Below are 14,437 nucleotides of genomic sequence, written 5' to 3' on the forward strand. Positions count from 1 at the left end.
AGTAAACCTTGGATACATGAGCACGAGTCAGTATCCTTACTTCACACACTCTTTACATGTTTACCATCCATAACTTTGACAATATTTGGGGAAAAAATTTTGAACTTTGAAGGTTCTATATATCTTCTAGATCCAAAGAAAACAGAAAAGCATCTGTTGTTGCTGTTGAAGTCCATTCTAGCTACCTGTGTACTTTTCAGCTTTGTTGGACCAAACATTCATTCATACTTAGTACTAGAACGTACCCACCTGCCATTATAAAGACTACACACATCAGGACTCAAGGGGAAGAAAAAAAAAGGAACATCCTTATTACGTTGATGGCAATGGTGGTGGGGCTTAGGTTTTTTTTTTTTTTTTGCGAGACGCAACGCACACTCACCCCTATGAATACACATACGCAAACCCTACCCCTATGAGCACCTCCGAAAGACTGTGCCAGCACATCTCGAGATTGACGAAGTCACCACAGGCGCCTCGCTATCGACGGGAACATAGCCTACCACTAAAATTAAAGCATAACGCCATTAAATCGTGGAATAAATTCAGAAAAATACGAGCACCCGTGTCAATTCGAGGACTTAAACCCGGATGGACATGTTTCACCATAAGGAACCTAACCAACTGAGTTAGCCTCAGTTCGCGCGGGGGGGGGGGGGGGGGGGGGGGGGGGGGGGCGGGGCTTAGTAGTTAGTACTCCTCTCTAAGGTAAATAACAAAAAGATGCAAACAATTAATCATGGATCACTGTCTAACCCACTTCCTTCAGGTAGTGTGATGTTGCTATGCAACAACACACATCATTTTCTATCAACTGCAAATCAGCAATCGACTCCATCCCGTACTCCTCATGAAGCCCAAAATTTGAAGCAGCAGGAAATTAACAGCGATATCACAAAGGCGCACGCACTAGCTAAGGAATCAATCGGCCTTCTAGCTAGTAGAATTAGGAATGACATGCTTCAGTGGAGTGTTCCAGTGAAAGAGAGAATCTCCTTCTCCAGTGTTTGGTGATCAATTTGGCCCACCCATCAATGGCACTATATATATGGTGTGGTTGCACAAGCATGACATCATAGAGCTAGAAACCTGCTTACCGGTGGAAGCACTTTTTGTTATGTGGAGAAAAAGCATCAAACATTACAAAGAAAGTGAGGGTCCAGTTAACTGATTGTATATATTCTTTGGAAATGAATGGATTAATTAGGTCAGCAGAGACTCTGCACAGAGAAAGTAACAATTGGAAGGCAGAAAGGGGACATGATCCACAATGGTCAGGAAGATTTGAAATCACCTTAGCTAGCAGGAAAATTAACGTCAAGTGGGAAAGTGCAAAGGAAAGTTAAAGGGCCATGAAGCTTGCAGAATACTGAACCCAAGTATATCCAAAAGCAATGCAACCTTAGCAAGAGGAGAGGGTACCAATCTAAAACAAAAGGTAGAATATCGCACATAAAGCGGATGCAGCCACAAACGTGTCATCTTTTGTGGTGTCCACATGGATTCCTATCCAGAAATCAGTGTGTGTCCATACTCGGATCCATTACAGGCTACAACACACCATTCGAGAACTTGGTTTTTAATGGCGGCAGCTGAAGCCTGAAGACGCAAGCAGAGAGGTAAAGATGAACTGGGGAAGGAATTGGGCCCAACTCAACCCACTCAAGCTCTGATCTTCCTTAACTTTGTGGATGGTATATATCTATAGAATATATATCGGAGAGAGGGTATCAATCTTGCTTGTATGTAGGAAACAAAAGCGAAGCAAGGATGATGCAAGCAGAAACCACAGTATGTGGAGTGGGCCGTTTTTTAGCCCGCGGGCCGGCCGGATGACCCGAGAAGGCAGAAAAAGTGAGCTCGGGCTGAATGTTCGTGCTTACCGCTGTGGGGCTGCGGGCGGGCTTGGGCCAAGGGTTTTTCTTTCTTTTTTGGCCTGCCTGACGTGACCCAAGGTCTTGGCTTGATCAAGTGCTATCCAATCCCTCAATCTCACCAAGATGTCTGCGGTTGGACACGGCCAATTAAGGAGTTTTTTTTTCTGGACTAAACTTTACTCCCGATCACATCAGAGGTTTGGGACACTAATTTAAAGTATTAAACATAGACTAATTATAAAACTAATTATATAGTTTGAGACTAATTTACGAGGTGAATCTATTAAATCTAATTAGTCCATGATTTGACAACGTTGTGCTACAGTAAACATATGCTAATCATGAATTAATTAGGCTCAGTACATTTACTCGCTAACTAGTCTACTTCTGTGTAATTAATTTTATAATTAGTTTATGTTTAGTTTAGCACGAGATGACACGACTAAAAACTTCAGCCCTCCGACATCTACGCTGGACTGGCAACCGGCGCGACAGGACACGTCGGTTGTGGTACGTGTAGTGGAGTGGAATTATTGATTGGGCAATTTGGCACCAGAAGCTTCATTAGTCCTCACACTCCCAGCAGGTGACACGTACTGTACGTATGTGGTCGGCACGGCTTCGCCTTGTGCTGCCCTGCCGTCACGTGGATGCTTTGGCTTCACTAATTGTTGCGTGCAGTGCATGGCATCATCACGGCCACCAAAACTACTCCCTCTGTCCAAAGATAAGGTGCAATTAATTTACTTCCAAATCACATCACTAGCTACCACCCGACAACACAAACACTCCTATTGGCTTTGTAATTCCTGGCAGCTTTTAAAATACCAACGAAAACCAAGAATAACTCATGTCGGTCGGATATCGTATATCCGATTAGGAGTTGACTGTTTTAGCTAATGAATAAGTAGTAGGAGAAAAAAAAAGAGCTAAAATTTGAGCAAGATAATAAATATGACTGAGGCTCGACGAGGAGTTGGGTTCATGAAAAGATTTGAATGACGTAGCTTGGTAGACCGCTTAAGGACCATGCATTTGTCGTTAGGGGCGAATTTAGGGGGTTTACAGGGTTCCGTCGACCTCGATAACCTTTATAAACCATTTAACAAAACACTATTAAAGTTTTAAAAAATTATATCATGTAATCAAGCTGACCTCCAATGCCCCCAGCGATGTTTTTAGCTAGATTCGCTACTGTTTGTCGTATTGAGCCTTGAACACCTCTTGTGCATAGATGGACATGGTAAGCCTAGTAACTTATGCTCAGTGGGTAACTGCATGGATTTGTGTGAGGTGGAGCGCGGGGTATAGCTATGGGGCTAGTACCCGGCTCACCATCAAATCGTTCATGGACGATTCAGCCACCCTCCAGAATCAACCCTTATCCGGGCACGGGTATGTAAGTTCGATCTTGCGCTCCTTGTGGGCACAGTTATACACTTAAGCAGAGTTCTAACTTATTATGTCGCTCATTCAAAAGGACACATTTATTTGAGAACGTTCAATATGGCTTGTAGCTTCAAAGTAGCTTGTTGCGATGAAGGACGCCTCGTGGAAGATCGGGCTCCACCTTATCCTTAATGTTCATACTTGCTAAACCTCTCTATCTTAGATGCATAGTTGATAGACAATATTTACTTTATACACAACATGCTACTCCCTACATTCTAAATTGTAAGTTGTTCTGACTTTTCTAGATGCATAGCTTTTACTACGTATCTAGAAATAATGTATATCTTGGTGCATAGCAAAAACTGTGTGTTTAGAAAAGCTTGAACGACTTACAATTTGGAACGGAAAGGAGTATTTGCGAAGGCTAAATGTATAATCCTTCGTAGATTATTTGGGTAAGTCCTATGGAGTACAACCCCGTACTCATAGTGCTAACGTTAAGTTGTTCTACAGGTCTAAGGACTCTGGTGGTGCCATGTCATCCCACCGAAACTCGTAAAGTGGATGAATAGCAAGAGTCGTTCGAGCGTATGGTGGCGGCGTCCGTGGACAAAGGCGCATGCTGGCTACTAGTTAGAAACTAAGTTAGTTCGCAACATATAGGTTCTTCAACCTAGGAAAACATGGTAGATAGCCATCTGGGTCACATCTCATATATGCTAGGTATGAGTATTAACTAATGTTGTATGATGAACTTATTATTTTGACAAGATATATACGTACTCTATGTTTCTACTAATTCGTGTAATCTTTTGATAAGTTGAGCTTTGAGTTGTGACGGCTGTAGGTGTATAATACGCAACCGGGATCCTATATCATGCTCTAGTGGAGTTTGCAGATGGCACTCTAGGGATTTTGTTTAAGCTGAATTGATCACTTAATTTATGTAGAATAACTTGGTGGGCCCCACTAGTAAGGAATAGTACATCATTTGTTAAGGGTCACTGTCAATACAAATACAGCATGTAGCAGAAGCTTCCATTGAAAAACACACCTTAAAAATGAAATCTGACCGCCTCTAAAATGAAATTGATTTTTCTTTGTGCTAGTGGTAGAAACGAATATTTTTTTTTTCTCGATCACGCAAAAGGTTTATGCGTCTTTATATTAAGATAGAGAAAAAAATTTAGCACAACATGCCTTAAAGACATCCTAGAAGAGTTTTACATGGACGTCTAGACTACTCACCCTAGTGTACTCAAATTAAACTATCTTGGATCGATGCTGCTTTCATCAGTAGTAATAAGGCCGGTGATGAGAGGGAGTGTTTGGCCGGCGGGCCGGGGTTGAAGATTGGGAGGCAGCAGCTAGCAGGTGAGGTGTCCAAATCCATGGATGTGATCACCCTGCCGCTTGGGGGATGTGAGAGCTAGCTCAGACCTAGTAATTTGGAACCCAAGAGAGAATAAAATCTAGGGGGGATATATAAAAAGCAGCCTATGAAGAACTAGAGTGTTAATTAAAATGGGATCTATATCCCTGAGGGATTCAGTTTCCAAATTAGACAGGATGGGGGCTGACACTGGTCTGAATTTCATTACAAACATGCTAGGAATGTACTATGAGAGTACCGAACGAATTTGTGTGGCCAGAATAGCCGGTCTGCGCCGTGGTTCCTACCTAGTTCTCTTGGTCTTTTGAACGAAACACAGATAATATACTTATGATCTATATATATCGTACATTATACACACAAAAATATAGGAGTAGAGTATGTATGTATGTACTACATCAGACGTACAGCAGAGAGAGGTATCGATCACATTCACATGACGGTGCAGGCGTTGACGTTGTCGTCGCTGAACATGTTCATGTACTTGACCTCCGGCGCGGAGGGGTCGGCCATGGCCTGCGGCGCGCTGCGGACGAACCCGGCGGGCGCCTTCTTGTCGTAGGCGCCGCCGACGTAGGGGTAGGTGGTGAGCGCGTAGGGCACGTAGGGCCACATCTCGGCGTTCTTGCCCGTGGCCTTGACGCGCTGCAGCACCTTGGCGGGCTCCACGTACCCGGTCACCGTGCACTTGCTCTGCTTCGGGTTCACCGCCACGCTCGTCACCCCGCGCATCGACTTGACGGCGCTCTTCACCCGACGCTCGCAACCCTCGCAGTCCATCTTCACCTTGATGTTCACCGTCTGCAACCACCAGCGTGCTTGAGGCGCTAGCTCCGATCCGATCCATCCATCCAATAAAACTAGTGCACAAGCAAGCACATGGACAGTACCTGCAGCGGCCGCTTCTTCCTGAGCTTGAGCGCCTCCTTCGTCTCCGTGATGCTGCACAGGTGCGACAAGTGGTCCAGGATGCCCATGGGTGTATGCTGCTGCTGCTGCTGCCGCCACCGCCTTACTAGCTAGCTAGCTAGCTACTTACTAGCAGAAGAGCAGAGCAGCTTGCTTGTGTGAAGACTGATGAAGAAGGATTGGATGATGAAGCCAATGGAAGTAAGCAGGGAACTGGAGGATGGTACGGTGCTATATATATACAGTGGAGGCCGACATCCTTTACTAGTAGGAGTATAGGAGTGGCCCACTGCATGCCCTGCCTGATAGGCTGTCTGATTATGATTTGATAGCACAGGCACAGCTCTTCTTGGCCGGTCCAAACGCTGCTTGAAACGTGTGCATGAATCAAGGAAACGAAACGTTTCATTATTACCCTACCGACTCCGTGCATTATTGACGATGTACGTGTCTTGTAAAAGACATGTGTGGTAGATCCTATAAATAAATTGAAACCAATCTCTAGGAAATGCTTCAAATTAATTTCACTGTTAGGTTATCTCCCAATAATTCCTCTTAATCCGTAGGAACCAAATACTAGCGCCTGCATTCTTTCATTTGTCTTTTACTTTCAACTGTGTGTGTATATAACATCCATCTACAGTAATGTTTTATGGTGTTATAAATGATTTCTGTTTATTGCAAACCTTTTCTTTCTTTGTAACTTGTTTTAAGGATTGGGCGGGGGAGGGGGTGCAAAAAGTCTCCACTTATTATATATATATTGATCAATCAAGTCGGGAGTAGAAGGCAGGAGCTCGGCAGCATTGCACAAGTTCGGTGGCACCCACAATATTTTCTAAGATGCGCTATTATGCCAATCATGTCTATGTCAATGATCTTGCTGAAGATGCGCTATTAGATTTTTTTTTTTTTTTTTTTTTTTTTTTTGTCAAGATCTTCACAGGGCAGTTTTGGAGGGACACCGGCCGGAATGCACCTACACTTGTGGCGCCGAAGTACTTGGGTATGAGAACTATGAACACGCTCCGTTGATCCACTCAAAGTATGCAGTCCCATTCCGAAAGTTATCTAGAAAATTTGTAATAATGTGCACTTGGGCGATAAATGAAAATATTATTTCCACTTTAGTTTTGTATAAGTTGAACTATCATCTCTACTATATATATAGCTAGCAGCATGGACATTGACAGATATATGCCTCGACCTCACGTCCTTACCCTGTGACGTATTTGTACTTTTGTAGGGAAGAGCCGTGTTACCAATAAATAAATAAACCCACGCAAGGCTAGGCCGGGATGGATGTGAAGGCTATTGTTGTCGCTGCGACAAATTTAAAAAGATGTTTGGACTAATTTTGCAGAGGTTGGTGAGGGAGGTGGGAGGGGACGTATGGGTACTCCATGATAATATATGATACAAAAGATATATGATGTCCGGTCAACAGAATACAACTTTACAAAATATTCGTTGGAAATAGTTATGAAGAATGCCTATATATATTATTGACTCAGATCCTGAACTTTAGACTTGTTGTGGATGTTTGTCAACTAAAGGAGACCACATGATTGATATATATATATATATATATATATATATATATATATATATATATATATATATATATATATATATATATATATATATATATATATATATATATATATATATATAGGGAGAGGCTATTCAGTAGCCGGCTACAAAATAAGTTATTCTGTAGCCACCTCTATTTACTATAATTTTATATACTAATTTACCATAATATAAATACATATTTACGATAGTTGGGTTACTATAACACATGGGGATATTTACCATAACGTTATATTAAACCGAGTTACTATAATCTCGTAAAATAACATAGTAATTATCGTAACTTAAAGTGGCTACAGAATAAGTTATTCTGTAGCCAGCTACAGGATAGTAGTTCTATATATATATATATATATATATATATATATATATATATATATATATATATATATATATATATATATATATATATATATAGAACTACTATCCTGTAGCTGGCTACAGAATAACTTATTCTGTAGCCACTTTGAGTTATGATAATTACTATGTTAATTTATGAGATTATAGTAACTCCTTACTAAGTTGTTTAATATAATGTTATGGTAAATATCCCCATGTGTTATAGTAACCCAACTATCGTAAATATGTATTGACATTATGGTAAATTAGTATATAAAATTATAGTAAATGGAGGTGGCTACAGAATAACTTATTTTATAACCGGCTATTGAATAGCCTCTCCCTATATATATATATATATATATATATATATATATATATATATATATATATATATATATATATATATATATATAGGGAGAGGCTATTCAGTAGCCGGCTACAAAATAAGTTATTCTGTAGCCACCTCCATTTACTATAATTTTATATACTAATTTATCATAATATAAATACATATTTACGATAGTTGGATTACTATAACACATGGGGATATTTACCATAACGTTATATTAAACCACTTAGTAAGGAGTTACTATAATCTCGTAAAATAACATAGTAATTATCGTAACTCAAAGTGGCTACAGAATAAGTTATTCTGTAGCCAGAACTACTATCCTATAGCTGGCTACAGAATAACTTATTCTGTAGCCACTTTGAGTTACGATAATTACTATGTTATTTTACGAGATTATAGTAACTCCTTACTAAGTGGTTTAATATAATGTTATGGTAAATATCCCCATGTGTTATAGTAACCCAACTATCGTAAATATGTATTGACATTATGGTAAATTAGTATATAAAATTATAGTAAATGGAGGTGGCTACAGAATAACTTATTTTGTAGCCGGCTACTGAATAGCCTCTCCCTATATATATATATATATATATATATATATATATATATATATATATATATATATATATATATATATATATATATATATATATAACTGATCGATCTGATCAATGTGGGAGAAGATAAATATATAGATACAGAGAATCAACCTGTCCAACAAGTAACGCAAGGTGTCCTGAGATTGCCGACTGCGACGTACGTTTTCCAGCTTTTGCAATCAGTAAGTGCCCAACTGGTGATAAAGGAAATATGCCATCCGTGAATTGCTTTCTGCCGGATATCCATCCATCCTTGGATCACTCTGGGTCTAAAGCAAGGTCTGATTCCAATCCATATCCTTTTCTTCTTCAAGAATTAAGTAGATGATGAATCATAGTCCTATACAGCATCCGCATATAAAACGATGATACAGTACAGAATTAGCTTGTATATGCACTTGCTGGCCATATATATTTATTTGGTCCCAAACTAAATTAAAGAATAGTTACTCTTGACCCCTAGAGCGAAGCTAGTTTAGTTTGGCAGAAAGGCATGAGGGATCTATGATGGTCCCTGTGATCCAGCTAGAATTGCTTTACGGGTACAGCGATTATTGCCTTTCTCTTCACAACATTCTCTTTGTTTTCAGGGATTGCTATATATTGTTTTCAGGCGTGCATTGCAATATTCTTCTTGGCAACGACGGCTTTATTTGCACACGCGTACATCCTGCTGCTTTATTCTATATATATTCTATATACTCGTATCTACTTTGGTAGCTTTGCAAATTCTACACTTTATTTAGCTCACATCAAGCTTTTCCGCAGAACATTACAAAAAGAAATTAAATGAGCTTCCTCACTTCCTGTGTGAAGCTACTTGTCTGCTAATTTTCCTCCAGCTAGTTAGCTGTTCGATCCAATTCCAACTAGGACCATCTTATCGGAGGAAAAAAGATATGATTTGTTCCCTCAAAAAATTATGGGGAAAACATAAAAACTAAGGTTGAGAAAGTATATTGTGCTTCTTGGTTTTGCAGCGAGCCGATTTGGCTCTCTCGCCGCAGCATGGATAAACTTGCCCAGGACCCAAGGTAAGCCAGCTGAGAAACCAAATGCCTTTGCTCACTACTTCTAGCTCGGCAAGATGAAATAGTGCTTGGCAAAGATTCCAAGCATCATGCCCTATGTATGCTGATTGAAGAGAAGTTATATATGGCATAGGAAGATTAGCAACCACAGACTGCCAAAGGTAATTAGTTACCGGCCGGTACATGAAGCACGCCTCATGCTGAAATAGTTCTCAAATTCACATTGCGTGTGGTGAATGAAACGATGTAACAGAGTCACACAAAAGTTTTCATTCTACAAAAGTATCAAATACTCATGAATTTCGAACTTGGTGACCCTCCTCAGCAGAGTTTTTGTGAAACCCGCCATTCCGGAGTGGATAAGGGGTACTCACTAAGCTACTGGATGGGAGTTTAAATAGGTCCGGTGACTCTTGGTGCTCCCATGGATTATGAGATTGTGTCTACAACCCCATACCACGGGGAAAAATTTCCTCGCCTACGCACCTCTCTTCTTCCTTCCTCCCTTCTCCGCGAGCGGCGCTTCTACCCTCGTGCCCACGACTCCACTACCCGTGCCTGTGCCCATAGCTGCCAGCGCCTCCACTCATAGACGCTCACCGGCTGGAGCCCCTGCTTGTGCTCACCAGCGCCTGTAATCGTTGATGGGGCTCACGACCCCATGTGTCGCTTGTCAATCTCGCTCGAGTGCCTTATAGTCATACGTCCTTGATGCACGGTTTCCTCTTCCTCTCCACACGGGCCACCGTCTTCTAGTTTGCCATTCTCACCAAATTTTTTACTATTTGGCACTTTTTCGAAAGTTTCTCACAAATAGACCCCTGGCGGAAAGAATTCCGGAAATGGACTCTTGGCTCGGCGCCAGAGTGACTGGCGCCGAGCTCGGCGCCACGGTCACTGGCACCGAGCTCCTGGGCACGGGGAAATGGCCTGCCAGGGGGCTCGGCGCCAGAGTGACTGGCGCCGAGCTTGGAAATATCTGCCGCCGCCGCCGCTCCACCTTTCTTCTTCTCCCTCTCGCCCTAGCCTTCCCTGCCCACACTGTCGCCGCTCCACCGCCGCGTCCGCGCCCTCCACCGCGCCCGCGCCACGCCAGCGCCCGCGCCCGCGCCCGCGCCACCGCGCCATGCCCGCGCCACGCCGCGCCGCCGCCACTGCTCCGGCGGCCGAGCCCGCGCCCTCGCCACGCCGCGTCGTCTCTGCTGCTCCGACGGCCAAGCCCGCGCCCTCGCCGCGCCGCGCCGCCGCTGCTGCTCCCTCGCCCGAGCCCGCACTGTGTCGCCGTGCCCTCGCGTCGTTGCCCGTGGTTGGCTGCAGCGCCGCGCCGCCACGTCCTCCACCGCCGTCCTCGCCTTGGTCTCCACTGGTGGCCTCGGCCTCGCCCCGCCTTGCCCCCCTCCACCGCCGGCCTCGCCCCGCCTTGCCGTTGTCCACCCCGGCGTGCCTCCCGCGCCCGTTGAGCCGGTCTCGCCGCGCGGAGCGCCGGGCACCCCGCGGCCGCCGCGTGCCACCTCTGTCGTCGGCCGCGCCACCGCGGGCCCGGATCTTCGCCTTGACCTACGCCCGTCGTCCGCCGACCCGGAAAGGTAAAAATTATGAATATGCAATGTACCTATTTAGTTGGTGTTTGTTATTTACTAGTTACTGTGATGACTCAGTTAGTTGATTTAGTGATATATATATGTAGATAGATAGAAACATAGATACATTTGTAAATAGATATAGTTAGATAGCTACTTAGATATGTAGTTATATTTGTAGTTAACTACATATGATCTAGCTATTTAGTGAGTACACTATAAATATATACGTAGTTATTATCTTGATTACTTAGTTTGTAGTTAGAAAGTACTTGTTAGGTAATATCTATCGTCTAATTTGGACTAAAGGACATGTGTTTCGTTACGTTTTTGAAATAGATGGACAACCTAGTGACCATATATCATGGAGGCACGGTTGAAAGCGATCGCTATGGATATGTTGAGTTTCTTGACATACAAAGCGTGCCTGTGCTATTCAATGATATGCCTTCATTTAGTGAGATGGTTGCAAGGGCTCGGGATGAGCTGCATTGCTTTGGAGATGATGACATTACAATTGATGGTGTACTGCACCTAGGTTGTCCTCCGAACATCTTCAGACGAATGATCTCAATTGGTTGTGCGGATCAGTGGGAGAACTATGTGAGATCGGCTATGAAGAGCCAGCTGCAATGTTTGGACGTGGTTGTGCATTGGGTGTTAGTTGATCCAATCCCTCATGGGTTTACCCCAGCAATGGATCATCCGACACACATCGACCCTCCCATTCTGGAACCTTACCTGCATGTGCAGATTGCGCCTACGGTTCCTGATGCTCAATCTGCCCCCAATGCATTATTTGGAGATGGTTGTCATACTCATGTTTTCGTGGTAGATCCTCCTTATGAGATCCCTTTGACACAGAATCATCCGAGTAAGTGTCTTAACCGCATGGTTTTTGGGAGCTTATCCCGTTCCTTACATCTATTTCTTTCATTCTTTCCTCATTTCTGTAATGACGTTGTAGGAGACATTCCTGAGAATATGGATGTGCCCCATGTTGCTGCGCAAGTGCACTTTGGAGATGGATTTCGTGGCTCCAATAGTGTTGAAATTATGAATGATTCGGAGCCATATGAGATGGCTAGGGCTCTTGATTCTGATGATGATCGTCCTGTTGGAGAGCTGACCGAGAGTGATGTTGAGATGATGAGGCGTATCTTTTCCGACCGCCGTGATCTTAGAGTTCATGAGTTTAGTGATCTTGCTCATTCCGATCTGGCGTTTGCAGAAGGACGTGATGATGAGCTCCTAGAAGCTCCTGAGGCCGGTCCTAACATGGTAATTGAGGAGGGAAGGGTGTTCAATGACCTCCCTGCTTTGAAGAGGTGGTTGCAGGCTTTTGCAGTGATACGAAAGAGGCCTTACAGGGTATTGCATTCATATGTGGAGCGTCGTTACACAGTTGTGTGTGACAAGGAACGCTGCCCATGGAGGGTTTGTGCAAGGAAGCAACAGGTGACCGAAAAATGGAAGATCATAAAAGTTGTTGGGTCACACAATTGTGCTGACCATGAGCTAACACTGAGGCATCGGCAGTTGACATCTACCCTCATTGCCAAGCGGTTGATGGGAATTTTGCAGGGAGAACCCAACATGAAGGTGAGAACAATTATTAGGACCGTTGAGGCGTTGTATGGAGGATATGTGATAACTTATGGTAAAGCATGGAGGGCTAAGCAGCGAGCGTGGAAGATGATATATGGGGACTGGGAGGATGGGTATGAGCAGTTGCCAGTTCTTTTCAATGCAATCAAAGTGGTGAATCTAGGCATGCATTATGAGTACATCCCAAAACCTAATGCATGGAAGGATAGGAGGCAGATATTTTTCCGTGTCTTCTGGTGCTTCCCTCAGTGTGTCGAGGCCTTTAGGCACTGTCGTCCCGTCTTCTCCATTGATGGTACGTTCTTGATTGGCAAATACCAGGGCACACTTCTTATAGCCATATCCTATGACGCGAACAACAAGTTGGTTCCTTTGGCATTTGCTTTGGTTGAGAAGGAGAACAATGACAGTTGGGGATGGTTCTTGAGGCTAGTCCGGATACACGTGGTTGGGCCTGGTAGGGAGGTTGGCGTTATATCTGATAGGCATCAGGGCATACTTAATGTCGTGCGAGAGCAGATAGAGGGGTATGCACCTTTCCACCATCGTTGGTGTACTCGACACCTTGCCGAGAATCTACTACGGAAGGACGGTGTCAAGAAAAACTTTGATCTGTTCTAGGAGGCTGCTCGATAGCTTGAGGACAAGTACTTTAGGGAAAAGTTGGAGCAGGTCAGAACCGCATCAAATGTAGAAGGTAGACAATGGCTCATAGGTTTGATGAGGGATTTGGAGAAATGGACAAGAGCTCATGACGCCGGTGGCTGGAGGTACGAGTTTCAGTGCAGCAACATGGCAGAGTCATTCAATAAGTTGCTATTGGGGATACGTGGTATGCCTGTGAATGCAATTGTTCAATTCACCTTCTATAAGCTTATTGCCTGGTTCAATGATAGACACGCCCATGCATTGCAGTTGAGGAGTGATGGAGAGATATGGGCTCCGAAACCAAAGGCACACCTATAGAAGGCAAGAGAAAGGGCTGGCACACATCAGGTTGCATGCTTTGACCACGCCACATGGACTTATCAGGTCGAGCATAGGGGCAGTACAATGTCCGACGGTGAGGTCCGAGAGTCGAGGATACATGTGGTTGTCCTCCAAGATTTCAAGTGCACTTGTGGTAAACCAAGGCAATACCACTTTATATGTTCTCATTTGGTGGCAGCAGCTAGGCATCGCAACTATAATATCGAGAGGAGGATACCTCACGAGTTCAGTGTCAACACGCTCATGAACACATGGAGCCCCCGCTTCGTGCCTTTCTGGGACCCTGGAGAGTGGCCTCCATATGATGGGCCGAAGTACATTGCAGATCCAGTTTACCATTGGAACAAGCGTGGATCAAGGCAGAGGACGAGGCATAGGATGGTTATGGATCAGATACCCGGAAGAACTAGGCGTGGGAGAGGAACTCCATTTGTTACTGATCCCAAGCAGTACGAGTGCGGCAAGTGCGGTAGACTTGGCCACAACTCACGAAGTTGCCATTGGCAGATTAGTGAGGTAGGACTATTGGTTTATAGTATTATTTTATATTTGTCTTATTCATATATTTAATTATGCATGTATCAATTTATACTTGTATTTGTGTCAATTACTTATACATTTATAAGTTCATGTTTCATTGTACATTGCAATTCTAATTCATTCACTTTTTTGTAGGATGGAGCAATTCCACCTGCTGGACTCGACGTACGAGGAGACCCACCGAGGACGTCTCGTTACGCTGGGGCAGGTAATAATCTATAAGTTTTA

At 43.6% G+C, this 14,437-nt stretch overlaps 1 protein-coding gene across 1 annotated transcript; it reads right to left on the minus strand.

The window, feature by feature from the left end:
• Positions 1-4,982: 4,982 nt before the first annotated feature.
• On the minus strand, positions 4,983-5,781 carry LOC136501523 (heavy metal-associated isoprenylated plant protein 20-like). Its single transcript, XM_066497048.1, has 2 exons — positions 5,553-5,781; positions 4,983-5,463 (listed from the first exon to the last, which is right to left on the minus strand). The coding sequence occupies exons 1-2, from the start codon at positions 5,637-5,639 to the stop codon at positions 5,095-5,097; spliced, it is 456 nt and encodes a 151-aa protein (XP_066353145.1). The 5' UTR covers positions 5,640-5,781; the 3' UTR covers positions 4,983-5,094.
• Positions 5,782-14,437: the final 8,656 nt, after the last annotated feature.

Source organism: Miscanthus floridulus, chromosome 13 (assembly GCF_019320115.1).
Source record: "Miscanthus floridulus cultivar M001 chromosome 13, ASM1932011v1, whole genome shotgun sequence".
NCBI lineage: Eukaryota > Viridiplantae > Streptophyta > Magnoliopsida > Poales > Poaceae > Miscanthus > Miscanthus floridulus.

Coding starts and splice junctions, on each gene's coding strand:
- LOC136501523 (XM_066497048.1), bottom strand. CDS start 5,639: ATGGGCATCCTGGACCACTTGTCGCACCTGTGCAGCATCACGGAGACG. Junction 5,464..5,552: donor GGAAGAAGCGGCCGCTGCAG/GTACTGTCCATG, acceptor TGGTGGTTGCAG/ACGGTGAACATCAAGGTGAA.